Source organism: Spea bombifrons, chromosome 1, assembly GCF_027358695.1.
Source record: "Spea bombifrons isolate aSpeBom1 chromosome 1, aSpeBom1.2.pri, whole genome shotgun sequence".
NCBI classification, from domain to species: domain Eukaryota; kingdom Metazoa; phylum Chordata; class Amphibia; order Anura; family Pelobatidae; genus Spea; species Spea bombifrons.
In genome coordinates this window covers 126,743,278-126,771,018 of record NC_071087.1, presented here as the reverse complement: position 1 = coordinate 126,771,018, position 27,741 = coordinate 126,743,278, and the positions used below count along the sequence as shown (strand labels likewise).

The window sequence follows — 27,741 nt, the reverse complement described above, 5'->3', positions numbered from 1 at the left end:
ATCATAGGGTTAGAATGCCACAAGGATAAGGATCTGGTCCTGACAAAAAAAAAAAAAAGCCAATATTTTGCATAATATTCTAAAGTATCATTCAGTTTTAATCCCTCCTTCACGTGGGTAAAAAAGGCATTTTTATCAACTGCTGCATCTCTAGCCACCAAACACCTAAACGTTAACGTAAAATGCATTTTCTTTTTGGGTAACGTATCTTGGAAGGATCATTTGGAACCTTTCGTTACATACACACGCACGCACGCACGCATCGTAACGAGCACTTAACTTTTTGTGTTTCCAGAAGTATTCACAGATTGCCATTGGAAACCACTTAGAAATGTTACAACAGCAGCAGATATTAACTCATTCTTTGTAAGAAGGCTCTGAAATATCGGCAAAGAAGGAATTAGTAACTGAAATGCTGGAATGTGTTTACTGCTCCTCAAAGCTTAGCTTCCCACAGCAATGGACACCGCAAGTTGGTGTGGACCAAACCATTCCTGCAAAAAGATTAGGGGATTCCCAAAGTACACCACAGGACATTGAATCACAACGCACAGATGTTACCTAGTACTAGTTTGTTAGTAGAAAACCCCAGAGTTGGCACTTTAGTCTGCAGTAACGGACTGCTTGCTCAGGCACACTATCAGTTATGCCACAGATGCATATTTATAGTAAGGAAAAGTATGTTAAAATAGAAAACTCGAATGTGCTAATAAAAAAAGTCTGTTAAAGCTCAGAATTGTGCAGCAGAATGGAAAAAACATAAAACCCCAAAATGGTTAAAACAAAACACCTTTACAGTTTGGATAGGCCTGCAATACATTGCTGTAAATGTGAGGTTAAGAGCGACATCTAGTGGTTAAAAAATGTCAACAGCAACATTCCTAGTTCCAGGGTTGTTAAGTTTTTTTTTTGTGTGGAATATTCTGTCCTTGTAAAACAGGAAAAAAAGTATAAAAGAAATGGGCTTGGTAATAAATAATATCCAGAGTCTTATTTCTTTTCGAATTATACTGGCACGAAATCAGAGCAGCTGGTGAACAAGGTCAAAGGCGTGTGCTCTTTCCAAGTATTCCTGAGGATGCCGGTTGCCAGGGTAACCAATCCGTTACATTCCACAAAGCCTATTTTCAAGTTATTTTAATTCTTTGACTGCCAGCTGATTCTGCCGCAGAGTGCTTTGCCATGTACCGCAGGTCCTGCTGTCAGTGAAAGCGCTATCCAGCTCATGCCTGTGGATATGTGTAACACAGCCTTACTGGCTATGTACGGGCAAAAACAGAAAGAGGGCCAAATCCTTTGTAGACCGCTACAATACAATAAACGACGGAGTATTCCCTGCCAGGGTTGTACATATTAACAGTACAGTAATATATATAAAAAAAATCTCCTCTTCAAATCTTTTTTTTTTCTTAAATAAATTACAGTACCAATGATCTTTTTTTTTTAACTAGAATTTCTATCTACATTTATACTGTATGTTCAAGCGATGTGGAAATTCATTGATAACTAATTTACATAAAATTATTTTACAGTTTAAGAAGCTGTAAGATTTTTCCTGTTTAAAAAAAAATAAAAATAAAATAACAAGGGGGGGGGCAAACCACTTTAGCTACTGAGAATCCTCTTGACAGTTTGTTTGTTCTTCAATAACTTGCTTCACAATTTCTGCAAGTTTGAGACGATCAACTTTATCAGTAAATCCTCGACCTAAGAGGGAGAGAAATATTAGGTTTCAGCGCTTCCTTTTTTGAGCCATTATGTAAGCCATTTAACAAGAAAGAAATTCCCATTAAATCCACATCTTACCATTCCAGCTGAAACTCTGCAAGGTGTCTCTCAATAATTTACAGTCTTTATTACATTCCCACGCTTCCAGCATTACTTCGTTAAGTTTCTCATCTTCATTTTCTCCTGTACAAATATAATTATTTTTAAATTCAGAGTCACAGAGAAAGCAGAGTCACACAAGAAAAGGAAAAAAAAAAAAAAAAAAAGGACAGGGGCCCAAGAAAGTGAAGAACAGAGAGAAACGAGCATGTACCTGATGGGCTGTGTTGTGCTTAGCATGTACCCATGGGCAAGCGGTACACAATATGGAAAATCAGAATAGTTGTATTATAGGACTATACTGGGCCGGCACAAGACATAGTGCCCGTGACATGGGTTATACGTTTTGATATTTTGGAGGTCTTCTCATAGGTATCAGTCTAATCCTCTCAGTCTAGTTCCGGACTGTTTTTACTTCTCCAAAACTATTAAAAAGCAGATCTACAAAGTATGTATCCACATCCAGAGAAAACACAAATTCACTTCCCGGATGTTAACACACTAAGTGGATTATCCCTGCCGATGCCACAGACAAGGACACTTATTGGGTACACAAATCCACACTCCCAGGGCACTCACAATCTTTGGTTTAACTCTTGAGAGCACTGTAAATAGTTACAAAGGTATTTTGTTTAACACAGTCACAATGACTATAGGTAATGGGGGGGGCAGATTTAGCATCAATAAATCGTTATTCAGACCTCAGATCTGTGGCACCAGTGCACAGCTGACTAAGCCCAGGGGCTTGTCACTCACCCGCACTCTCTCCAACTCCCTTTCCTTACCTTCTCTGACAACTTCCGTGTCCCTGTCTCCTTTGCTTCTTCTCTTGCCTCTTCTTGTTCTTCTGTCTTCTTTCTTAGTCTGGTTCTTCCCAGTATCAGCTCAATTATCCATCTACAATGTTTTCACTTTTTGGAGTACGGCAACCTTATCCCCTGTTTCTCCGATCAGGGGACAGCGTGTGTGTGGGGAGGATCATGTCCGTGTCCAGGTAAATGGATAATGGAGCCGATACTGAGGAGAAGCAGATGAAGAAAGAAAAGAAGAGGCAAGAGAAAAGGCAGAGCTATGGAAAAGGAGATAGGGACACGGAAGCAGATGTCAGAGAAGGTACGGAGACAGAGTGTGTGAGAAAGCAAAAACTGTGGTTTTGACCCCCCCCAATAGGGTTGTTTTATATTCAGGCCTTTCCTTTTTTCTTTCATTAAGATCCAAAGTTTGGGATATTGATGATCGAGCAAATACAGTTTATTTTCTTGAATAGGAGGACTGCACTGGATTCCTTTTAAATTTAAAAATCACACTGCTCCTCCATACATTTCTGCCCTAATAAGCAAATACTCTCCTACTCGATCCCTACGTTCTTCCCATGGGCTAAGGCTCTGCTCCTCACTTATCACCTCTTCCCATCGAGAAGATTTCACTACTTCCACCAAACCTTCAGCATTCACCCTCCCTCCCAACATTCAAGAAGCCTCTCAAAACCCACTTCTTCAGAGAAGCCGCACCATCTTAGCTACCAGAACTTCCCTGTCATTGATACAACCACCGCACTACCTCTCACCCTTTCTCTGTGCCTTATGTTTGTCACCCCACTCCCTCAAGATTGTAAGCTTGTGAGCAGGGCTCTCTCCACCTAATGTATCGGTCTGTCAATTCTTGTCTTGTCATACCCCTTGAATATATGTATTGTATTAAGCGCTGCATAAATTGTTGGCACTATATAAATAAAAGATAATAATGATAATACTTAGTTAAAACCAATTCCCAGCGTATAAGAATATCAGCAAAACAGTGATTAGCATTAGAATGATTCATCTCCATACACGTATGTAGCTGTAAAGGTAAATTTACCAGCCTGCGGCAGGATACACTGTGCAATCACATCTCGGAGCTTTTCTACAGCAACATTACAGTCGTCAGTTCCATTCTCTGGATCCTGGATGTAAACTCCATCTCTTGGCTTAGTACTGTAATTAAAAAAGGACAAATTCAATACCTTTTTTAAAAGAATACAACTGCTTGCAGCAAAATTTGATTTTTTTTCTTTTTTTTTGGAGGTCAGAATGGTTGAGTGACAGAAGGCAGAAGTTTGTAGCTGATGGTGTATATTCTGAGGACCTGTTATTAATAGGGTAATTCAGTGATGAGTATTGGGACCTATACTTGTTTTTTTGTTAGTGGTGATATTGCAAAAGGTCTTAATGGCAAGATATGTATTTTTTCAGATATTATAAAGGTTTACAACACTGTGGATATTCCAGGTGCAATAAGCCAAATGGCAAATTACTTAAGTAGATTAGAAGACTGGTCACCCCATGGCAGCTGCAGTTTAATGATGATCCTCTCAAGAAGGATATTGACAGTCTAGAGGGAATGGCTACTAAAACCGTGAACTGTGTGCATTAGAGAAATTATTTGGAAAAATTAAGGGATCTCAATATGGTGAAGCGAGAGGGACGTGATAGTACATAGATACATAAAGGAATTTAAAGTACAGGAGGGAAATTTATTTCAAAGGAGGAGAAATGTTAGAATCTAAAGGAGGCAGACAGGTTTTGTTATATCCACACATGTGGACTAACCAAAAGCAAAGCAAATTCTGAAGCAAGATGTGGCCAACGGGTTAAAACCAATAATAATAAAAAGGAGTTACCCTAGCAGTTTTCTTTTTCGCAGGATGGGATTGTTGACTATATTTAGAGGCTTCAGGTTGACTTTAAGATCTTGTATTCTCATGTTGGCGAGTTGTTCTGCATGAGCTTGCTGGATGCCAGCAACGACTGCCTGCAACGGGGAGACACAGAAATATGTCAGTAAATCAGATGGTCTTTAACAATGTGTATGCACAGAGAATGAGACAGGAGTGACTGCACGCCAAACATGAACACAATCTACTAATTATATTGTGACAATTGCATCTAGATTTCTAGATGCCATGAAGCCGCTTGGGGGCTTACCAACTAAACCCTGGGGCTAGCCTATGCTAAAAGGTGGCAGACTTGCTAAATCATCGGTGGGAGACTGCAGGGCTTCCATAAGTTGCCATGAGGCCCTGTGAATCACTGAATTTTCCAAAAAGGGTGATCACTTTGTAAAGGGTGAAAACGGATCCCTTCTACAACAAAAATGGTCTTCTTGATTGTTAGCTACAGAAGATAGATGCACATCTAAAATGTTCTTCTATGATTTAAATACATCCTTGTATTGTCATTACTTCTACTCAGTGGAAATAACAGATTTAATTTTATGGTTTAAATTACCAGTTTGATTCGATTCAAAGTTACAAGGGCCCTAAGTCAGTCGCTGTAGATTTAATCAATAATGATATTGATACACTCAACAGGGGCTGTAAGACAATAATCATATTGTACAACAGAAAGACAAGACTGGTCCCCTCTGTATTATGTTGCAAAAGCAGGTTGTACTCTGTATAGTCTAGAAATCCAACATAAGAATTGGAAATTAAAAAATAGTTAAATTAAATATGGGCAAAACGAGAGCTAGTACACAGTTCTAAACATCACTATTCCAAGGAAAACACTAATGAACCAGAAACCCTTTTTGCGGTTATAGGCGACCGGTGCATTCATTTTCCTTTGAAATGGGCAGAAGTATGACATTCTATCAAGGATTAATCTTAAGTGAAATCTATCAGCTGTTAGCAACAAAGGAGGTGGAATTAGAAGGCGTTAAAACCTTGTCCATCATCATCTGCGCAGATGGTAAGATGTTATCCAGGGCTTCAGTAGAGTTCAGCCAAGGGTGGTCTAGAACTCCTTCAATAGTGAGTCGCTCCTCTGGCTTCACCTTTAGCAGCCTATAAAAGAAACAAGCATACTCATCAGGGACAAAAGGTACATATTCACTAAACTGTGAGACTGTAGGAAATCCGAAGAATGAACTCATATCACCTTCGAGAAACACAGAGCTGGCCCTGCACAATGCTTAATTTAATTAAGACAATCAGAAATATGAGCTTTGACAATGTATCCTTTCTGTAGTCACTTTGGTTGGTTGCACAATAAAATGATCCTTTTAGGTTGTTTGGAGAAAAAGATGCATGATATAAATGAGCTTATCATAGAAACCCAAATGTGCAACACGTTGTCTGTTTTTTTTGTTAAGTTTCTATTAGCAGAAACACTTTTTTGCTACAGCATAGCCGTGTGCTTTTGCAGGTTTAACCTCCACCACTCCACATACATCGTTTGAATAACTGCATCACCTTAAATTAACCAGCCACCAATCACTTATTTAAGCAAATAATTAAGAACAGATACGTGGCAGGAGTGTGTTCTCCCAAACCTTGTAGGGCACAGTAATGAATATTTTATTAGAGGAACTTAAGTGGTTAATGTTCACATTGACCCTAACATTGCAGCTATAGCCCCAGCATCCTTAACGCGGGAGTTTTTATAAATAGGCATAGCGGAGGCAGCATGTAGATGTGATATTTCGGTATTAACCCATAACGGAGCTCCATAAAAAGTAACAGCAGTTTTTACAAAATGTAGATGCACACATCCCTGTAGGGCTGCAACAACTAATCGATATAATCGATAATGAAAAACGTTGCCAACAAATTTCATTATCGATTAGCTGAATCGATTTTATCGAATATAAGATGAAAAAAAACCTTCGTGTTATAATCCGACCTCAAACAAAGCTCCGATAATACCGTATTTGCTCGATTATAAGACAAGGTTTTTTTCAGAGCCAATGCTCTGAAAAATACCCCTCGTCTTCTAATCGGGGTCGTCTTCTAATCAGACCTCAAATAGAGGTCTGATTAGGAGACTAAGATCCAGATCCCCCGCACCGCTGCAGGGGACCTGGATCCTCCTGTCTCCCCCCCCATCATACACACACTTACCGGTGCTTCCTGCTGTGTTGCCGGGCAGCGGGTTGACGTCTACGCGATCCGCACAGACAACGTCCGCTGCAGGTGTGGCTAGCAGCGGGGGTTGTCTGCGTCCGTCGCGTAGACCTTCCCCGACTGTCAGAGACCAGAGTTCCCCGCACCGGTGCGGGGAACTCTGACCTCTGACAGCCGGGGAAAGTATACGCGACGGACGCAGACAACCCCCGCTGCCAACTCCACCTCCTTGCGGCTGCAGCGGAAGGCGACGTCAACCCGCTGCCCCGGCTGGAAGCACCGGTAAGAGAGGGCTGAGGGGAGAGAGGGGTGAGAGAGGGGGAAGGGGGGGAGAGAGAGTGTGTGTGTGTGTGTTAGTTAAATGGGGGTATAGGGGGTGTGTGTGTGTGTGTGTGTGTGTGTGTGTGTGTGTGTGTGTGTGTGTGTTAAATGGGGGCATAGGGCATTTCTGGAGTGGCGTTAAGGGGGCATTTAATAGAGCACTCTGCCTCCTGAAATGCCTTATACCTCCCTATATGCCACTCTGCCCCATAATATGCGTTTTAACCCCCTAAATGCCAGAGTGGCATATAGGGGTATAAGGCATTTCTGGAGGCAGAGTGCTCTATGCAATGCCTTTTAACTCCCTTAATGCCACTCTGCCTCCTGAAATGCCTTATACCTCCCTATATGCCACTCTGCCCCATAATATGCATTTTAACCCCCTAAATGCCAGAATGGGATATAGGGGTATAAGGCATTTCTGGAGGCAGAGTGGCACATAGGGGGTCAAAAGGCATACCATGGGGCACAGTGGCATATAAAGGGTTAAAAGGCATATCATGGGCCACAGTGTCATATTGGGGTGGCAAGCCTGGAGGCAGATGTGCGTAACTGGGAGACAGGTTGGAAAATACAAGAAATAAAAACCAAAAAAATATTTTTCTCAATCATAGCTTTTATTAAAAAAAACAGTTTACATGAATTAACATTTACTGGTAAAACTTTTTTCCTTTGGGGTCGTCTTATATTCAGGCTTTTTCTTTTTTTCCTAAGTTAATATTCAGATTTTGGGGGGTCGTCTTATAATCAGGGTCGTCTTATAATCGAGCAAATACGGTAACACTAAGATCCAGATCCCCCGCAGCGCTGCAGGGGACCCGGATCCTCCTCTCAGACAGCTGGTTGGGGGGTGTCTGTGCTATGTGTGCAGACATCCTCCGCTACTGTCCTCGACTTCCGCCGGGGCGTCTATGATGTAGCACCAGCGTGACCTTCCGGTGCTTCCACAGCGCACCTCAACCTTCCTCTCTGGCAGCCGGTGGGCGTCTGCGCGCAGACAACCTCCGCTACTGCCGGCACTTCTGCTGGGGCTTCTATGATGGAGCACCGGCGTCACATGACCTTCCGGTGCTCAGTCATAGAAGCGAAAGTACAGGCAACATCAGAGGTTTGTCTACGCGCAGAGGATCATCGGCTGCCCCTACTAGACACCATGGAGTCTGGAGCACAGGGGTAAGTCGGGGGGGCACACAGCGGCATATAATGCATATTTGGAGAGCAGAGGGGTATATCGGGGGTATAAGGCATATTGGGGGGCACAGTGGCATATTGGGGGTATAAGGCATATCAGAGGGCACTATGGCATACAGGGGATATAAGGCATATCTGGGGGGGGCAGAGGGGCATATCAGAGGGTATAAGGCATATCTGGGAGGCAGTGTGGCAAGCCTGGGCTCAGATGTGCAAAACTGGGGGGGCAGGTTGGGAAATAAAAACAAGAAATGTATTTTTCTCAAAGTTTTTTTATACTGCTGTTTGTTTTTAACATTAGTTTCTTCATTAAATTATTTTAAATAAAACGAAAAATTTACATTTATTTTTTTATCTGATTAATCGAAAAAATATTCGGCCAACTAATCGATTATGAAAATAATAGTTGCAGCCCTACATCCCACTAGATTGTAAGCTCTTCTGATTCTTGTTTCTGGAAGTCAAATTGTTATGTTATATACTACTTGTTATGCTCTGCTTACCCATTGTACAGCGCTGCAGAATATGATGGCACTATATAAAACCATAATAATAATAAGAAGAATGTAAACGAAGGTAGTGATACGCACTTTCTGACAACGTCTTTTGCCATTTCTGAGATCTGACTCCACTCTTCCTCTGGGAACTCAAAACTTGCAGTCATGATTTTTTTCCTCATGTCCTTCGGGATCGTCCGGCTGTGGTGCTTGGAGTAAAAGGGAGGGTATCCACAGAGCATTACATAAATAATGACACCCATCGACCATAAGTCACAGCTCTGGGAGAGACAAAGAATCATGGGTCAACAAAGAAGCATTGGTTTATTCATCGCCCTGGTACATCAGGAATAGCTCACAGAAGCATTGGTCCCACAGCTGTCTTTATGATAATCTTCCCTTACATATGCTGTATTAGTCTCATTACATTTAAGGCTATAGGGTCCTTTATCACTAAACATGGCGCCTGCTAGAGGTGTGAGCCAAATCCAGATTCATTCTTTCACAATTACCTGATCATATTATAATTATCAAAAGGCTTGCGTGAGGGCTTATTCTACATTCAATATTCTGAGAGTTGTGTTACAATCAATTTGTTATCTTTCGGTCTGCGCCAAAGCCTTGTGTTTCTGAATTTACCTTGTTGTAAGTGTAAGGTGTCGGTGAGGTAGGAATAATTCCAGATTTTTCTTTTTGGTGTCTTCTCTGTGCTTCCAAAACCTGGGGCACAAAAGGAGAATGAGTGCGTCAGCCACAGTATATCGCCATATTGTAATCTGCGCTTCTAGAACGAGTCTATGATTAAGTTCTGTATAGGATGAAACGCGTCTCTCTGTTTGGTGTTGCTGGTCGAGCAGTGTTTTTGTATTTTAGAAGGAATTGAATAAACATTACTGATTTTTTAACTATACTCACGGTCAAGTCTGTTTTTGACTTGTGAATGCGGGAAGTATCTTGTTTCTATTTCATACTGGACACCTATATACTGGGGTGAGTCAAATATACATTATATGCCTTGAGCACTGTCTATTTTGTGTTCTAGAATGATCATCCTACATTAATTGGGTTGCCATACAAATTGATTATAGCTATCAACAATATAGAAATTAAAAAAACAAGCAATAAATCACTGTACACGTGGCGTGAAGTGGAACGTAATCATTCTAGTCAACTATATGAAAGGCTAAAATAACAAATATTTTTTCTCTACCAGAAGCAAACTTTTTTTTCTTGTACATACAGGCTTCGTAGAGGCGCATCAAAGAACTTGACTGAAGCATACGTGCGGATTCACTACGATCATCACATTAATGGGATAGTCATACTTGAGATCAGTGTTTGCTTCACTGATGTTCTTCTTTCAGCAACACAAGTGCTGGCGACTGCTGTACTGTTGGGGTCTACTGAACACGAGCTACTGTGCATTGGTATTGTTCACTGCTTTTTTTTTTCTAGGATTAGTTAACTACCTTTCCACTGTCGTCAGATAAATAATGCAGTTTCTTAGAGTAGGAATATTAATTTAATATGAATAATGAAATGCCAAGAATTTTTTTTTTTTTTTTTTTTTTACAAGTGGGTACTTACCTGAGGAGCAACATAGTATGGAGTAAATTGTGGTGTCATTAGGTCACCTTGATCTATTTTGGCAAACCCAAAATCACACAATTTAACGGGTGCATCCTGAAACACACAAAAAAGTTGAAAATAAAAAAACAAGTTCCATACAGAGAGAGTCACAGTCACAAAGCCAGGAAGAGAGATGCAACTACAATGTCAGCTCCTGTAGGCCATAGACTAAGAAGATTATGATTCAAGGACATATTGACAAGTTATGGGGTCATGTTATTAGTGGTAGCCTCAAAATGTCAGTGATTTTTCTACACTACTTCCATGGAGTACATTCTACAAATCTAAAATACTGTATAGTGCAAATCTCTCTTAGTGGAACATCAATACGGGATGCATCCAGTCACAGACTATGTTATCCACCTGCGCCTTAAACAAATCACATCTTGTAGATCAGCCATCAGTTTCCAAGTTCTATATATGTAGACAGACTACACAGAATGACTGAAACCGTCAAGACTAACTGAAGGATCACTATTGTCTTACCAATGAGTTGTCTTTAAACAGCAGGTTCTCTGGTTTGAGATCCCTGTGCGCAATGTTTAATGAGTGACAATGTTGTAAGGCCAAAGCGATCTACAAAAAGAAAACACGAGTCAGTACAAATATTGTGTCTTTTTGCCCAAAACCAACCTCTCTATTGCCCGAAGGATGTGCACATACAGTCTCCTAGCAATAAAGAGGTTGCAGCGAGCCAAGTTCATGAATGGCTCCGCTAATGTTAAAAGCAATAAATAAATAACCTGTCATAGGTATACTCAACCTTTCAGTGCCAGAGAGACTGGCTACACCAGAGCAGCAGACAGCAGCGGGTTAGTGCACCCCAGGGACATAAACATACTACATTAAACAGATACTATGGCTTCTTGAAGAAGCAGTTTGCGATAATCTTGTACATCTGCACTGGAGGTGGTAGGAAAGCCTGAGCAGTGCATTAAGAACCCCTTTTTAGCAAGTAAAGAAAGAAGATCCTGTTATCACCCTATAAAATCAGACATGAATGCAAATCAGTAATGAGAAATCCAACATGGAGGAGGACAGAAATCATCGCTACTGAGTTTGGGTTTGATCAAATACAATTTAACATTTTCACACCAAAGAAAGGCCCGCAACCCCTTGCAGACCCTTCAAGCAGAGTACAAGCTTATGGTAACCCCCCACAAAAAGGAAGTTACACACAGAATGGCTGAAAATCGCTGTGCAGGTTGTGACGTGCACTGGATATTCTGATTATAACAAAGCAGGCAATAAGGTCACGTGATAATCTAGGTCCCTTTGGTATGCCTTTAACCCTTTAAGTTGATCATTGCAAGACTGCTGGTGGAGTTTCTGGAACTTGCCTGCTTTGTTACTTGGCTGGCTTGCTTCTCAGTGAAGTGCCGGTGCTGGCTGATTCTGTGAAACAGCTCGCCCCCCTCCATCATCTCCATAACAATTAGGAGCCGTGCCCTGTTCAAAAGTGTTAATTTAAAGAGTGAATATGCAAGTAATGCTGATGCCAGGATGCTGGGAGGTGTGACCTTATCCTAAAATGTTCTGCGTTTCCCCATTTATGGGTATGTCTTTAGATACGGTACGGGTGAAGGTCATGCCCCAAACCGACAGCACTGGCACTTCTCCGCCAGCAGTGGTAGCATCCACCTCGCTGCCTTCCAGAATAGTTTAATTCTTCCCAAGATAAGGGATATGTATAGCAGCACAGGTTCTCAGCAGTGGGCATTAATCTATTACAAACTGGCACAGATAGCAGGCAGTTCAGGATATGAAAGGAAGCCAGTGAACACACGGGTATCAGGGTTCCAAAAGGGGCTGACAATAGGGCCAATTGGCACAAACAAGTAGTCAAACAATTGGCTGGTAGTTGAGTAAGGAACATATGCATTATAATTAGAAAGACAGTCAATATACACACATAAGCTGTCCCGCTTTCCATCTCATCGTTTTGAGTTTGTGATTCTAAAAAAAGTGGGCATCAGTTTACAGAAGGCAGCCCCATCTTGGACTCTACAAATCTACTATGACAAAGAAGGTGACCCTCACTTTAACAACATATCTGCATTTAGCACTGGTACTAAGCTATAAAGCCTAGTACCTTCCAGAGCCTGTTCTATTCATTTAAAGCGCTATGAACTGATCACACATACATAGGATGTTATTTCATGTAGGAGTTATTGGCCTGACAATATTGGCCAAGGGATTGCGTATATCAAGGCAGTCAAGCTCCAGTCCTAAAAGGCTGCACACATCATGATCGCAGGGTAATACCTGGTACACACTGGTCAATATGTAACCCTAAGAATATGAATGAGACATTAGCAAGATATTATAATGTCCAACCAAGAGCACATCCTTACAACATTGGTACTAACAATTCATACCAATTCGATTTTTTCAAAGTAAAAGGTTTTCTTTAAAAGCACTTCATGTCATCTCTATATTATCTAGTTCATCTATTTAAAAGGAGAGCAACATCTTCAACTGAAAAGAGCTTGAAGGCACCGCCATTGTCTGTACAAAAGGTGGCATTGGTAACAAGTATTTGTTTTCTTCAAGTGTCCCTGAACATCCCAGTTCAATATTGTCGGTTACACTTGTGTGTAATGAATGATTACAAGATAAAACCTGAAGCGGAAAGTGTTCCACTTGGCTTTAATTAAGGACATTTTGTAGTTTATGTCAATCATTACGCATATACCAATACTGGCCTTGTTTTAGGGCAGGTGATCATGCATGGATGCTACACATTAATGGCCAACCTTATCTCTGCTAATATAGCATCTGTGTTTCAGAATGAAACTGAGTGGTGTCAGCTAGAATCAGTGGCGTCGGCAGGGGGGGGGCAGAGGGGGCCATGGCCCCCCCTACATCATGCTGTGCCCCCCCGGGTGCCCCCCCAATTGAAACGCCGTCTTTTTTTTTTTTTTTTTGTAATAGACGTGGAGGAGAGAGAGAGGCGCCGAACGGTTGCTGAGGAATAAGTTTTCAGAAACCGTTCGGCACATCTCACTCTTCTCCGCGAGGCCTCTGCCTTGGTCGCAGTGCCGGCATTTCAAGTTGAGCGCCGGTATATGATGTCATATCTGGCGCTCAACAGTGAAGCCGCGCACACTGCGGCAGAACCAGGGAGACAGGGACCTCGCGTTCCCACCGCTGGACTTCTACAAGCCCAAGGTAAGTGAACTTCAGGGAGGGAGAGGGGTTACATAGAGTAGGGACAGAGAGGGTTTAGATAGGGTAGATAGGGAGGGAGAGGGGGTAGCTAGGGAGAAAGGAGGGTGGCAAGAACATTGAAATAAAAATTCAGAATGAGAGAGAGAATGAATGGATTAATGTGTGGATGCATTAATGAATATGTGTAAATAATAATAATAATGTGTGAAAGAATGAATGATTGTGTGAATTAGTGAGTGACTGTAAAAGTGTTTGTGAATCATAAGATGGTATAAGCAGGGTGTTTAGGCAATGGGGACAAAGATGGCACAGATAGGGTGTTTATGGAACAAACATGGCGTACGTTCAGCTGTTTGGGGACAAAGTTGACTCATGCTGGGGCTGTTTGGCGACAAAGATGGTACGTCCTATGTATGTGTAATTTGGGTGCTGGTCAGGTTCTATGGGGGCAGTGTGGACGCCAGGGTTGGCTTTGGGGTGTGTGACCAGTGATCTATGCCTGTAATTTAGGGGGTTTATCTATACCTTTAATGCAGAGTTTATATGTAATTTCCAATTGATATATACCTGCAAAGCTGGGTTTTGTGTTATTCTGTTGATCTGTATCGGCTATATTTCCATACATTATTTATGTTTACCTGCAAATATAGGATTTGTATGTCTTATTCAGTTGATCAATACCTGGAGTGCTGTTTCCATTTGTTGTTTATTTGATCTATACCTTCAGTGCTGAGTGTACATGTGATTTCCAGTTGATATATACCTGCAATGCTGGGTTTGTGTGTTCTGTTGGTTTATACCTGCAATGCTATGTTTCCATACATTATTTATGTATACCTGCAAATACAAGTTTTTTTTTTATCTCATTCAGTTGCATGTGCTGTTTCCATGTGTTGTTTATTTGATCTATACCTGAACTACAGGGTGTAAGTAAAAGAGCAGTATGGTTTAGTGAATGAGGGGACAAAGGTACTCTGGGGATGATTACATGGGAGAGGACCTCTCGGTGCAGGACTGACTCTCACTGATCTGCAGTCAGTGTGGCAAATATTTGTTTTTTGGTATGGTAGCGGAGGGAGTGATTGCATGCAAGGGAGCGTTGAGCGGGGCCCAAGGAAATGCTTGGGTAGGGTCCAATTTTTTCACTATAAAATATATTGGCAGCAGGTTCTAATATTTATATATATATTGGCAGCAGGGGCAAATATTTATATATGTTTTGGCAGCAGGGGCTAATATTTATTTATATATTGGCAGCAGGGTCTAATATTTATTTATATATTGACAGCAGTGTTTAATATTTATATATATTGGCAGCAACATCTAATATTAATATATATTGGCTGCAGGGGCTAATATTAATATATATTGGCTGCAGGGACTAATACTATATATATATCGGCAGCAGGGTCTAATATTAATATATATCGGCAGCAGGGGCTAATATATATCGGCAGCAGGAGCTAATATATATCGGCAGCAGGAGCTAATATTACCATATATTGGCAGCAGGTGCTAATATTAATATTTATTGGCAGCGGTGGCTAATATTAATATTTATTGGCAGCAGGGGCTAGTATTTATATTCATATTGGCAGCAGGGGCTAATATTAATATATATAGGCTGCAGGGGCTAATTATATATATTGGCTGCAGGGACTAATAAAATATATTGGCAGTAGGGGCTAATATTAATATATATCGGCAGCAGGGTATAATATAAGTATATATCGGCAGCAGGGGCTAATATCAATATATATCCGCAGCAGGGGTTAATATTAATATATATCGGAAGCAGGGTGTAATATTTCTATATATCGGCAGCAGGGTCTAATATTTATATATATTGTCAGCAGGGGCTAATATTAAAGAATGAAAAATAACTACCAGTTTAGCTGTTATTTTGAAATCATATTTCAATCATGTAGGGCTGAAACAACGAATCGATAAAATCGATAATAATCGATAACGGAAATCGTTGTCGACGATTTCCGTTATCGATTAATCGAGTGATCGATTCGTTGTTGGAGCACTCGGCTCCTTTTACTTACCTCCGCGAGCGTTCCCCGCTTCTGCTACACGCTCTGCAGTCTCCGCCTTCTAGCTACGTGACGGATGTGACGCGTTCCGGAGGTAAGTATTCTTCATGTCTATGTGCACAGATCGCACAGAGCCACTCGCACGGAGCGAATCGCTCTGTGCGAGTGGAGCCACTCGCACAGAGCGGTTCGCTCTGTGCGAGTGGCTCCATTCGCACAGAGCGGTTCGCTCTGTGCGAGTGGCTCCATTCGCACAGAGCGGTTCGCTCTGTGCGAGTGGCTCCATTCGCACAGAGCGGTTCGCTCTGTGCGAGTGGCTCCATTCGCACAGAGCGGTTCGCTCTGTGCGAGTGGCTCCATTCGCACAGAGCGGTTCGCTCTGTGCGAGTGGCTCCATTCGCACAGAGCGGTTCGCTCTGTGCGAGTGGCTCCATTCGCACAGAGCGGTTCGCGGGGGTGGGGGTCCACGGTGGGGTGGGGGTGGGGTTTCAGGGGATGCAGGGTGTGAGTGTGGGTGCAGGGCAGAGTGGGGGTGGGGGGTGCAGGGCAGGAGACTGGGTGCAGGGCAGAGTGGGGGTGGGGATGCAGGGTGTGAGTGTGGGTGCAGGGCAGAGTGGGAGACTGGGTGCAGGGCAGAGTGGGGGTGGGGATGCAGGGCAGGGTGTGAGTGTGGGTGCAGGGCAGAGTGGGTGCAGGGCAGAGTGTGAGTGTGGGGGCAGGGCTGGGTGCAGGGCAGAGTTGGAGACTGGGTGCAGGGGCACAGTGCAAAGTGCTGGGTGCAAAGTGCCAGTGCTGGGTACAAAGTGCCAGGGCTGGCTGCAAAGTGCCAGGGCTGGGTGCAAAGTGCAAAGTGCTGGTGCAAAGTGCTGAGTGCTGTGTACAAAGTGCTTGCTGGGTGCAAAGTGCCAGGGCTGGGGCAAAGTGCTGGGTGCAAAGTGCCAGGGCTGGGGCAAAGTGCTGGGTGCAAAGTGCCAGGGCTGGGGCAAAGTGCTGGGTGCAAAGTGCCAGGGCTGGGGCAAAGTGCTGGATACAAAGTGCTGGGTGCAAAGTGCCAGGGCTGGGTGCAAAGTGCTGAGTGCTGGGTGCAAAGTGCTGGGTGCAAAGTGCCAGGGCTGGGTGCAAAGTGCCAGGGCTGGGTGCAAAGTGCCAGGGCTGGGGCAAAGTGCTGGGTGCAAAGTGCTGGGTGCAAAGTGCTGGGTGCAAAGTGCTGGGTGCAAAGTGCTGGGTGCAAAGTGCTGGGTGCAAAGTGCCAGGGCTGGGGCAAAGTTTCTTGAACAGTAATAGTCCACCTCTTTTCAGAATGTTTGGGGTTATTTTGTTTCATAAATATTGTGTTTGGGTTCTTGTACTTTGAAAATATTGTTTTTTATTACATCATAACAAAATAAGAATGTTAATGTAAATTTTAAGTTGTTTTTTAACATCCAGTTCATTAAATTATTTTAAATAAACGAAAAATTTGCATATTGTTTTTTTTTATCCGATTAATCGATTAATCGAAAAAATAATCGGCCAACTAATCGATTATTAAAATAATCGTTAGTTGCAGCCCTACAATCATGGTCTTTACTTCAAAGAGATAAGTGCATATTATGTAGTTAAAAAAAAAAAATATATAGATGTTAGACGTGCATTTTTATATGTATATATATGTGTATATATATATATATATATATATATATATGTGTGTGTGTGTGTGTATATATGTATATACACGTCTAACAAAATATATAGATGTTAGACGTGCATTTTTATATGTATATATATATGTGTATATATATATATATATATATGTGTGTGTGTGTGTGTATATATGTATATAGTGTATATGTACCGTTTTATAATTGGCCCCCCTACTTTGGTCCCTGGCCCCCCATGTGCCCCCCCAAATATGAAAGCTGGAGACGCCACTGGCTAGAATAGATGCAGCTGCTGTACTTAAAGTCTAGTATCCCATGCAGCCTCACCAATGAGGAATGCATATTAAAGTACTTTGTAAGCTGCAGCTCTCCGTCCTCCGTTTTCACATCACTTTTGGCCGACTCAAGCGGCCAATCAGTGGCAGGAAAGCACTCCCCGCTGAAATCAATTAGAGTCTCATTTCATCCTCAAACTCTGACAAGAACCAGCGCTGTACGCGGCCAGCGGAAAGTACACCGAAAAAAACGCCCAGGGGCAAGGAGCAGGTGTGTTTGGCTGGGGAATGGTGAAACAGTTAAACGCATGGGGGAGGGGATTTATCTAAATTTCTCCATGCATTTGCTAGAATACAGTAAGTTAAAGGGGCCACTCAGATAGCAGATGTATCATAGTGCATATGACCATAAGAGTTAATGTTCTTTATACACCAATGCAGGATTCCACACAGTCTAATCAAACTGGCTAGACAACTGTTTTGCCACTTCTCTCCAACGTTCCATTGTGCATTAGTAATATTTGTCTTCCTTTGCCCTTCTTGACTTCATTTGCAGGTAAATATCTGTCTGGGCGTGTAAAGCTTGTAAAACATGTACATTTGCCTAGCTATAGCTGTTTATTACAGCAATACTTTTTTGTCATCATAGCACACAACTCTGTAGAGCAAAGTTTACATATTTGATTTTTTTTTGATTTTTATTATAGTTCCCCTTAGCCTTTAAGTCCCATATTCCAGATGTTTGCACCCTATCCTGAATCAAGCCTCTGGGGGGGAAGCATTGGTAGCAAATGCATCCCAAAACAGGGACAGAACTTACCCTTTAACCCCATAGCGTGTTTGTCACAACTGTATAGCCAGAACCACATCACCTTTGTTACTCATTACCCACGTTAATGACAGCGAGACATAAAATGTTTAAGAAAATAAAGATAAGGGTATCCTTTAACTAAAAAGCAATTATCACCTTGGAACACAAACTCCTAATGCTATATGGGCAATGACCTCATTGGTTGCATAACGGTGTTATTTGTATAGCGATATTGTCTGCAAAATAGTTTGACAATGCTGAAAAGTGTTTCTACAAGGAAACATTGCCCAGCTATTGAGTAATTTAGTTTGGGTTTAAATAAAAAAGTTACACACACACACGCACACACGCACACAAACAGAGCCCTTTTCAGTTTTTAGATGTTTCTATCCTTTAAAAAACAGACCAACACTGCCATGGCTGAGGAGAAATTTAAGGTAAATATGCTATAAACCACTTTATGTAAGTTTGGAAAAGAAAAATCCTTCAGGACACCTAAGCCTTCTGTGGAAAAAAAAAGATCCCTTGAAAGAAGGTAAATTACAGGAGAGATGGCATGAAGAGTTTCCATTATGCTTTCAGTGCAAGCAATTAAGATCTAGGAGACTACACCATGCACTTATCACACAAAAACCCAACAAACATAATAAAGACCAAAGGGATTAACCATATCATCCAACCAACACCTACCGAGTGGTGCCTTACAGACTAATTTAACATACATGTGAAAATGGCTAAAATTAACATGTTAATCGGTTCCACGGTCCAGTTGTATAAAATTATAACAATACACGCATCTACTGTGAAGAATAAGCTTGTACTTGTTTGGCCTTACCTGGGGGTAGATTCGTGGGGGAACTGCACACTGTTTGCATAAACGTCAATAATTTGTACAATGTTTGGATGTGAAGCACACAACATGTGTAGTCGTACCTTGAAGAAAAGGTAACCAGTATGAGTAGAAGAACAAGACCGGGCATGGGCAGCAGATGAATGAGCTCAGAAACATGGCCTATTACACAACATGCAGTTAATACTAAAACTATACAGAGGTTAAGTCTGACATTGGATATGGCACATCGTGCAACAGGGTTACTTATCTGGTTTGGACATCCACATGTTGCCCTCTTGACTGCCCCACCGGTAGGCGACAGATGACCCATCTCATTTGTTAAATGCATTGCATGTGAAATGGACGTAAGCTCTTGTCAAACACTCAAAACAAGACAATGGACCTAGACATGCATGTTCTAACAGCAGAGATTGAGGTTTGGGTATGACGAGATATATATATATATATGTCAATGGAACACTTTAAAAAGTTAGTTCCTGTCAGCTAAAACATTTTCAATGACTAACCTCTGAGCATCATGGAGACAAGATAGATAAAGTAAGTGTCTCCTGTAAGATGAGCTGAGTGAGTTGACTCTCTTGCTATACATTAGACGGGACCAGCTCAGTCTCGGGAAAAGCTCACTTAGCCTTCATAATGGCTGAACAGGTTGTTGAGTTGGAATGTTTTAATACACCTCTAAGTGCATGATTAAACACTACAACCCACAAAACAGCAGCACTGCTGGGAAGGAATCATAATCAGGAGATCAAGCTCATGGACCATCATGTCCACCTCTTGTTAGAGGTCCCTTTTTCCTACTCATCAATATATATATGACCTAATATACCATTTAACTAAAGGCCGAAGTCTCCCTCATGTTGTTGAATGACTTCAATGGCTTGAAATAAAGACAATGGATGCCCAGAGCAGCTAGAAGGACAAATGTAGGGCTTACTTCCCTGTCTGGCTGAGCTAACGGGATTTAATGAATGGATACGCTGAACTTAAATGTATTGATTTCCACTGTATACTACGTCAAACTGCACAGGTAAAGATTTTTAAGGGCCCTTTTCTGCAAAAACATTTTAAATGGTATGGTACAGTATTATAACATACGGTTTTATATTAAGTTTCGCTATATTTTAGGCATCCTTTGAAATCTTACCTTATTCCTTTAAACAGATTAGTTTAATGAACAGGCCCAGTCATGGCAAAAGCAGAAGAAATTAGCATGATACTCGTTTCAGCATTGTTGCCAAAAGCCAGGAACATAGATGGAGCGGCATATTGAAAGATGGGTTCCCTGCCTAATATATAACAATTACTGATACAGTAGAAAGAAAATAAACTAAGCACAACGCACTCACCTCATTTCTGGCTTTTGGGCGATCCAGGAGGATTTTCAATGCAAAACGTTCCTGCGCTGATTTTTTCACACAGACTCTGCATGAAGAATGGTTATTAGTATCCTGTAAATCGCTGTAAACTCCCATAAGTAATATAAAGTAGTTCTTAATGTATATGGTGACCAGTGGTGAAAATTCAGCACAATTATATCATACAGCAGAAATGTAGAAACCCACTGACCACAGAATCTTCTTTAAACTATTCTTGCTTAAATACACATTTTATATCTATTTCCAAACCAGTGACTTTCAAATTAAGATCGGCAGGGCCTTTTTAAATTTAGCCTTCTAAGAGGATATGGCATGTATAGACAGAGGGCAGTGTCTTCAGAGAATATGTGTGGTTATGAAATGTAATCTTAGACCGCGTACAAAAAAAACAAACTACGTGTGCAGAAATGTCAGAGAGATCCAGTAGCACGGGGTATACCGGGACCGTTATGCGATACAAGAAGCCGTGACAATGGCAGAGGGAGACTGGAATGAGAGTATAGCGTGGCCACTATGCACAGGAGACGACAGAAAAGGAAGCGGTATAAATAGATGAAGACCATGCATGGTGAACAACAGCTTGCGCGACCACAGCCTAGAACATATCTGTACCTAAAAGGATAGCTGGACCTAAAAATGAAACCGGCCACTAGCCACTCAACATCTTTCATGGCCTGTGTGCACCAACAATCTAGAATAAGGCAGGAAAAAGACCCCAACCAAAGTAGCCAAAGTCACTTCCAAAGCTTCTGGATGTAAGAAAAATATAAACATGCTCTGGGTTAATCTCCTTTACACCGATTATAATGTCGCACGTGTTTTTATTTTTTCCATAGACTGGAACTATATGATGTAGAACATTACCTTGTTTCAAGATGCACATGATAACATAGTAAATTAGTCTATAGCAAGTATAGAGCAGAACAAATACTGGGGGTGAACAAAGGTAAACGGGTACTAATGCGTATTTTGTTTACCTTACAGGGCCGCTGATACCCGCTCCAAGCTTCTGGGTCCAGTTAATGTTGTACTCCTCCAAGATGGACGACTCCTACATATAAAACAAACCATAAGTGATTAAAAAAAAAAACCCGGCAGATCTTTTCTGGATTGCTTTAGAAAACATTAAACAAATTTACGACAACTCCTTTGTGAAAACGCACCTTTGTAACATTGCATAATTAGAAATATTTATCAGAACAAGGCTGGCGCGGGCATCTTAAGATAAAATCAGACTAAATCAATGGTGGCATCACACACGTGGGCATATATATTATATATACACCCAGGTTTAAGGGTGCGTATCATCCATCAAGCAAAGAAAGAACACACCAAAGAATTTTCTCGTTAGAAATCTCGAGCTTTCATTCCCTTATGGGTGCTTCTAAATGACGGCTATGGGGTGCTGCTATATACCGTATTTGCTCGATTATAAGACAAGGTTTTTTTCAGAGCAAATGCTCTGAAAAATACCCCTCGTCTTATAATCGGGGTCGTCTTCTAATCAGACCTCAAATAGAGGTCTGATTAGGAGACTAAGATCCAGATCCCCCGCACCGCTGCAGGGGACCTGGATTCTCCTGTCTCACCTGACCCCCCCATCATACACACACTTACCGGTGCTTCCTGCTGTATACCGGGACAACGTCCGCTGCAGCCGGAAGGAGGTGTGGCTAGCAGCGGGGGTTGTCTGCGTCCGTCGCGTAGACCTTCCCCGACTGTCAGAGATCAGAGTTCCCCGCACCGGTGCAGCACTCTGATCTCTGACAGCCGGGGAAAGTATACGCGACGGACGCATACAAACCCCCGCTGCCAACTCCACCTCCTTCCGGCTGCAGCGGAAGGCGGCGTCAACCCGCTGCCCTGGCTGGAAGCACCGGTAAGAGAGGGGTAAGAGAGGGGTGAGAGAGAGTGAGTGTGTGTGTGTTAGTTAAATGGGGGTATAGGGTGTGTGTGTGTTAAATGGGGGCATAGGGCATTTCTGGAGTGGCGTTAAGGGGGCATTTAATAGAGCACTCTGCCTCCTGAAATGCCTTATACCTCCCTATATGCCACTCTGCCCCATAATATGCCTTTTAACCCCCTAAATGCCAGAGTGGCATATAGGGGTATAAGGCATTTCTGGAGGCAGAGTGCTCTATACAATGCCTTTTAACTCCCTTAATGCCACTCTGCCTCCAGAAATGCCTTATACCTCCCTATATGCCACTCTGCCCCATAATATGCATTTTAACCCCCTTAATGCCAGAGTGGGATATAGGGGTATAAGGCATTTCTGGAGGCAGAGTGGCACATAGGGGGTCAAAAGGCATACCATGGGGCACAGTGGCATATAGAGGGTTAAAAGGCATATCATGGGCCACAGTGCAATATTGGAGTGGCAAGCCTGGGGGCAGATGTGCGTAACTGGGGGACAGGTTGGAAAATACAAGGAAATACAAACAAAAAAAATATTTTTCTCAATCATAGCTTTTATTAAAAAAAATAGTTTACATGAATTAACATTTACTGGTAAAACTTTTTTCCTTTGGGGTCGTCTTATATTCAGGCTTTTTCTTTTTTCCTAAGTTAATATTCAGATTTTGGGGGGTCGTCTTATAATCAGGGTCGTCTTATAATCGAGCAAATACGGTATATATTATATTTGTATTCCAAAAACAAAAACAGCCACAAAATTTCTAAATAAAAATTCAAAAACGTAATTAAACAGCACATGCCAATTCGCTAATACAGTGTATTATAGAAAAGGTTAGTCTACAAATTGCAGAATGAGAAGAAAGACTATGCCTTGAATTGTTCGGACGAAGCCAGGTGGGGGATTTGTATGGTGAAACAGAGTAGAAAGCAGACGCTGTGAGCTCAGGAATTATGGATGGGTGGTAAATAAATGTTAGAGTCTGCCAGCCGAGAAACCTGATCTCATCTTTGCATAATCTTTGCTGTATATAATAACGCTAACCCTTAGCCTTCATTTCCTTCGGGAAAAAAAAGTATTCTATAACAGATTCATGAGCAAACAAGCAATAGTAATTAAAACATTTTGGGGAACAAAAAGTGTTAAGTCAACAAGCACAATGCAGAAATATTTCAACAATGTTAATACAACACAACTCCCCAGCTGAGATAAAGAACTGGATTTGTGTGAATGGAGTAGCTGAACAGGTCCGTTTTATATCTAAGGGGGTCCACGGGTGTGAAAAACCCTCTTACACCACTAGCCACCGGGCTCCAGCTTTATCTCAGCCATTCCTACCATTGGTGGTTGCTAGTAGCTTACTATTCCCAGCTCTCAAGGCCACAGAGGCATTCAGGTGTTTAGTCACTGAAGCAAACGTTTGCACGAGAGTTGCGGTTTCAGCTCACAAACTTCATTATGCACCGGCCTGAAGTAGCGTCTCTTCCAAAAAAAGAGCTTGGTTGGCCCTGCATAATGGATAGTGAAATCTGTGTGACTTCATGAGTCACATCAGCAACTGAACTATGCATTATGAAGGGCCAGCTCTTGCACGAGAAGCTTGTGGTGCATATCCTTTCACAACGAGCAGTCAAGAATAAAACTCTCTCCTGCAGATACACTCATTTACTAATAAACCTGATTATGTAATATCATAACATTACAAAAAATAATGAATGGCAACTGAACAACGTTAAGGAATGTGTGAAATAAATTAATGAACAAAAACTAATATCGATAACGAGCGACCCCTCTAATTAAATATCTATAATGAAATATATATAACCTTGCACAGAATCATGAACAATACTTGACACCTCGTGTTTAAGTTTAGCAGTTGTATAAAGAATTGGACATAGAATCTGAGAATATTATATATTCAGCCCATTATTCCTGCTGTAAAAACCTCAAACCTTATTCCTTCCTTATTTTTGTCATTAAGCAGAGCCATATTCTGATCCCACGTAAGCTTTAGTTTGTCACCATGACCTCATGACCTAACATTTCTCCTCCTTCCAAATACACTTCCTATGTTGTTGAATCCCTTTATATATTAAATGTTCTATCGCATGCCCCTGCGCACTTAAACATCCCAGATTATAGACATAAAATAAAAAATAAATAGCAATATAAAACGTCACACAGAAAATGAGGACAACGATTGGCATAGAAGAGGAGAATATACATATGCACAGGGACAAATAAAATGCAGGTGAAATACTAGAATCAGACTAATAGTCTAGAAGTAGAGGGCCAGAGGATCAGCTGTAATGTAATAAAGTCACTTGCTGTGGTGGGGACACACGGAATACCCTTCCTGCAGAGATGGTACAGGTAAATACAATTTAAAGGGGCAGATCGCTTTACTGGGCCCTGTATGACTAATAAATGTGCAATGTTTTCAGTCCTGAACCCTTCATGCCACCTGCTGGTGCCACTGCTGGTGCCACTGGCATGGCAGACTGGAAGCCTGGCCAACACGCCATCACTGCAGATGTGGAATCAAGCAGCTCTTTAAAAGGGGAAGATAGGGGGACACGACTTTTCCTTTAAATACTGGGTAGGTATAAGTAAAGCCCACATGGGGACAGCAATACCCCATAAACAACGGGTAAGAATCTGAAAGTCAAGGGTAATCATAATTTCACTGCTCAGAACGTTTGATTACAAACCTTTAAATCTATTTGCACAGCCACTCTTGGCATGAGAAGAAAGAACATCACATTATTCTAGTTCATCAGATATTAACCTAATGAAACAACATCAATCTTTTATTTGTCAACGAAAAATGTCATACCAGGTACATATACGATAACTGACCATTACAGACCATACAGTTACAATTTCCCCGGGGTGGTTACATTGCTTCGTTCTGTATTCTACATACATCATTAGAGAGCAAAATCAGATGACATCCTTCAGCAATTCTCCTGAGCGGACAAAGCTATTTTTCTCTCTCCATAGAGACAGTAGAAGAAGCATCGCTTAGGATCTCGGACGCGTCTCATTGAGATGAGATGGAAACAAGCCACAAAGCAATAAGAAATGACTCAAGCCTTAAACGTATTGTAATGGATAATAACGAAATTATATGTTTTAATGTTATGAAAACTAAATGAAAGTTATAGGTTAAGAAAAAAACAAAACAAGGGGTCTTGTTTGCAAACTGGGGGAAAAGACACATTGAATGACAGATATATTGACTGCAGGAAACAAATGCCTGACTATTCACAATAAAGGGATTGAAAGACGCTGACATCAAAATATGTGTGTTTGTGTTTAAAAGGCTAATTGATCGTTAGAAAACTTTTTTCCAATTTTTACCCTAACTTTTGAACAGTAGTGTGTGGTTACACATTATATATATATATATATATATATATATATGTAACCAAAGAAAAATGGGCACTCACGGGTCTTTGTACTAAAGCGCGTTAAACACTAGTTATTGAATCAGCACGGCCAACGTTTCGGACCACCTCCGGTCCTCTCTTGACTTGAGAATGCGATTGTAAGCTATTCCCTTGTTTTTAAAATGCGTACACACACATATACATATATATATATATATATATATACATATATATATATATATATATATATATATATGTATATATATATATATATATATATTTATTTATATTTATATATATTATGTGGACTGACAAACCCCTTGAGCATAAAAAATATTTACAAAATTGTATTTTTAAATGGCATTTCATTAAACATTTAATATTTTCCCCATAAAAAAATATTAATTCTCAGTTTTTGAATAAACTTTATTGACACGTTTTAAAATCAATAGAATTGATGGGCTTCACCAAGGCAACATGCCCACTGCTTTAAGTTGGAATTTTTATACTGTACAGTAACTGACGTAACATTAAATATATATATATATATATATATACACAAGTAAGTATAAAGTTTCCATGTACGTTAAGCCACTTAAGATCAGCCTAGGGAGCCCAAGCTGCCAACAGCAACAAAGGGGCTAGTAGTATGCCCCCCAAAGGTAGTCCCCGGTGCCAGCCGCAGCACCTTCACTGCCACCATCCATAGTTGGCAGGCATTAAGCAGCAACTACCCCTTAAGAAGCCCACTAGTGAAGATCTACTGCACATGAGAATAGACTCATATGTACCAAATGATATTCGAGGGATTATCTCACTGCCCGTAATAAGCATGACAACATACAGGGAACATCTGGCATCTACACCCCTATTCTCTATTTTCTTTCTTCTGAACATACATGTCATATACATGCTATAGTCATGTTTAAGTAAGGGTTAAATGTGTTGATTCATGTACTAAACATAAAATATGCCTACTTTTATTTATGAGCCAAAGAGCATTTACATCTCAACAGACCATAGCATAACAATTCACATAGAGCCCCCTTTGTGTTCCCGTCCTCCCCAAACAGACAGGTACTGATGGAGAAGAAACCTTCTGGATGAAGAAGTCTTTTTGATTTTAGTTACCTTAATGGTTCTGTCGGTGTCGTTAGTCTGAGACATCCTTTCCGTATCAGCCCTGAACGGAACAGCTGTGAGTCAAAGGCGAAACCAAGTCATGAAGCCACCGGCCGAATCCCCCATACAATGTCACATAGGGGAGAATAAGAGACTGCAGCCGGAGAGACCAAAGCTGAGACCGAGGTGTGAATAGGCCTCCTCCAACTCCAATGCACTACCTCCCTCTTACAGCGACCAACAGAGCGCCTGATAACAATAACATTTCTTCCATGAGCAGAACCCACTGCCTGATTCATGTTTTTTCTTGTCGTGTCAAATAAAAAGTATTTGTTAAAATAATGAACGAATTTGTATTAATATGGCAGCAAGCTCATTGGAAATATTAACAGGCACCTTATTGGACAGCTAGGGAAGCGCGCCGTGGTTAAAAGGACCCCTGCGATAGCCATTCACAAAGGGCTTTCCGAGCCTTTGTCGCTTAGTGCGTGTGATGAAGCAGGAGACATGTTTGTTGAGGGCAGATGGCTTTTTTTGTTCTAAACTTTATTATTAATATGTGAATTACTTCATTAGGTCAGACATTGCTTTGAAGCAGTTATGGACAAAAGGCAGTCCTGATGTTTAACATTAACCATAAGATTATGTAAATCTTCTATAGGTATGGTGACCAAATGCCATGGGATGTCAGAGAATTCCCCTCGTTTTAAAGGGGGCTGCCAGTGGTGATTTTGGTGTGGGGAAAAACATTACTAGATTACCTTACCCTGATGATTATCTTATACAACCTAATGCCA

The 27,741-nt window shown here is 41.4% G+C and overlaps 1 protein-coding gene across 1 annotated transcript; it reads right to left on the bottom strand.

The window, feature by feature from the left end:
- Positions 1-1,005: 1,005 nt before the first annotated feature.
- On the bottom strand, positions 1,006-27,152 carry MAPKAPK5 (MAPK activated protein kinase 5). Its single transcript, XM_053473228.1, has 14 exons — positions 26,954-27,152; positions 21,493-21,566; positions 20,486-20,561; positions 19,119-19,216; positions 11,688-11,796; positions 10,834-10,923; positions 10,306-10,401; positions 9,358-9,438; positions 8,812-8,999; positions 5,530-5,650; positions 4,487-4,617; positions 3,685-3,800; positions 1,807-1,911; positions 1,006-1,707 (listed from the first exon to the last, which is right to left on the bottom strand). Exons 1-14 carry the CDS (start codon positions 26,987-26,989, stop codon positions 1,610-1,612), a joined length of 1,419 nt encoding a protein of 472 aa, XP_053329203.1. The 5' UTR covers positions 26,990-27,152; the 3' UTR covers positions 1,006-1,609.
- Between the last annotated feature and the right edge of the window lie 589 nt (positions 27,153-27,741).

What these genes read in the sequence shown, in the direction of transcription:
- MAPKAPK5 (XM_053473228.1), bottom strand. Translation starts at nt 26,989, where the DNA reads ATGTCTCAGACTAACGACACCGACAGAACCATTAAG. An exon ending in CCCCACGAATCTACCCCCAG is followed by an intron (nt 11,797 to 19,118) that starts GTAAGGCCAAAC and finishes ACTTTTGAACAG; the next exon opens with GGCACGGCTCCTAATTGTTA. An exon ending in GCAAAAGACGTTGTCAGAAA is followed by an intron (nt 5,651 to 8,811) that starts GTGCGTATCACT and finishes TTTCTTTTATAG; the next exon opens with GCTGCTAAAGGTGAAGCCAG.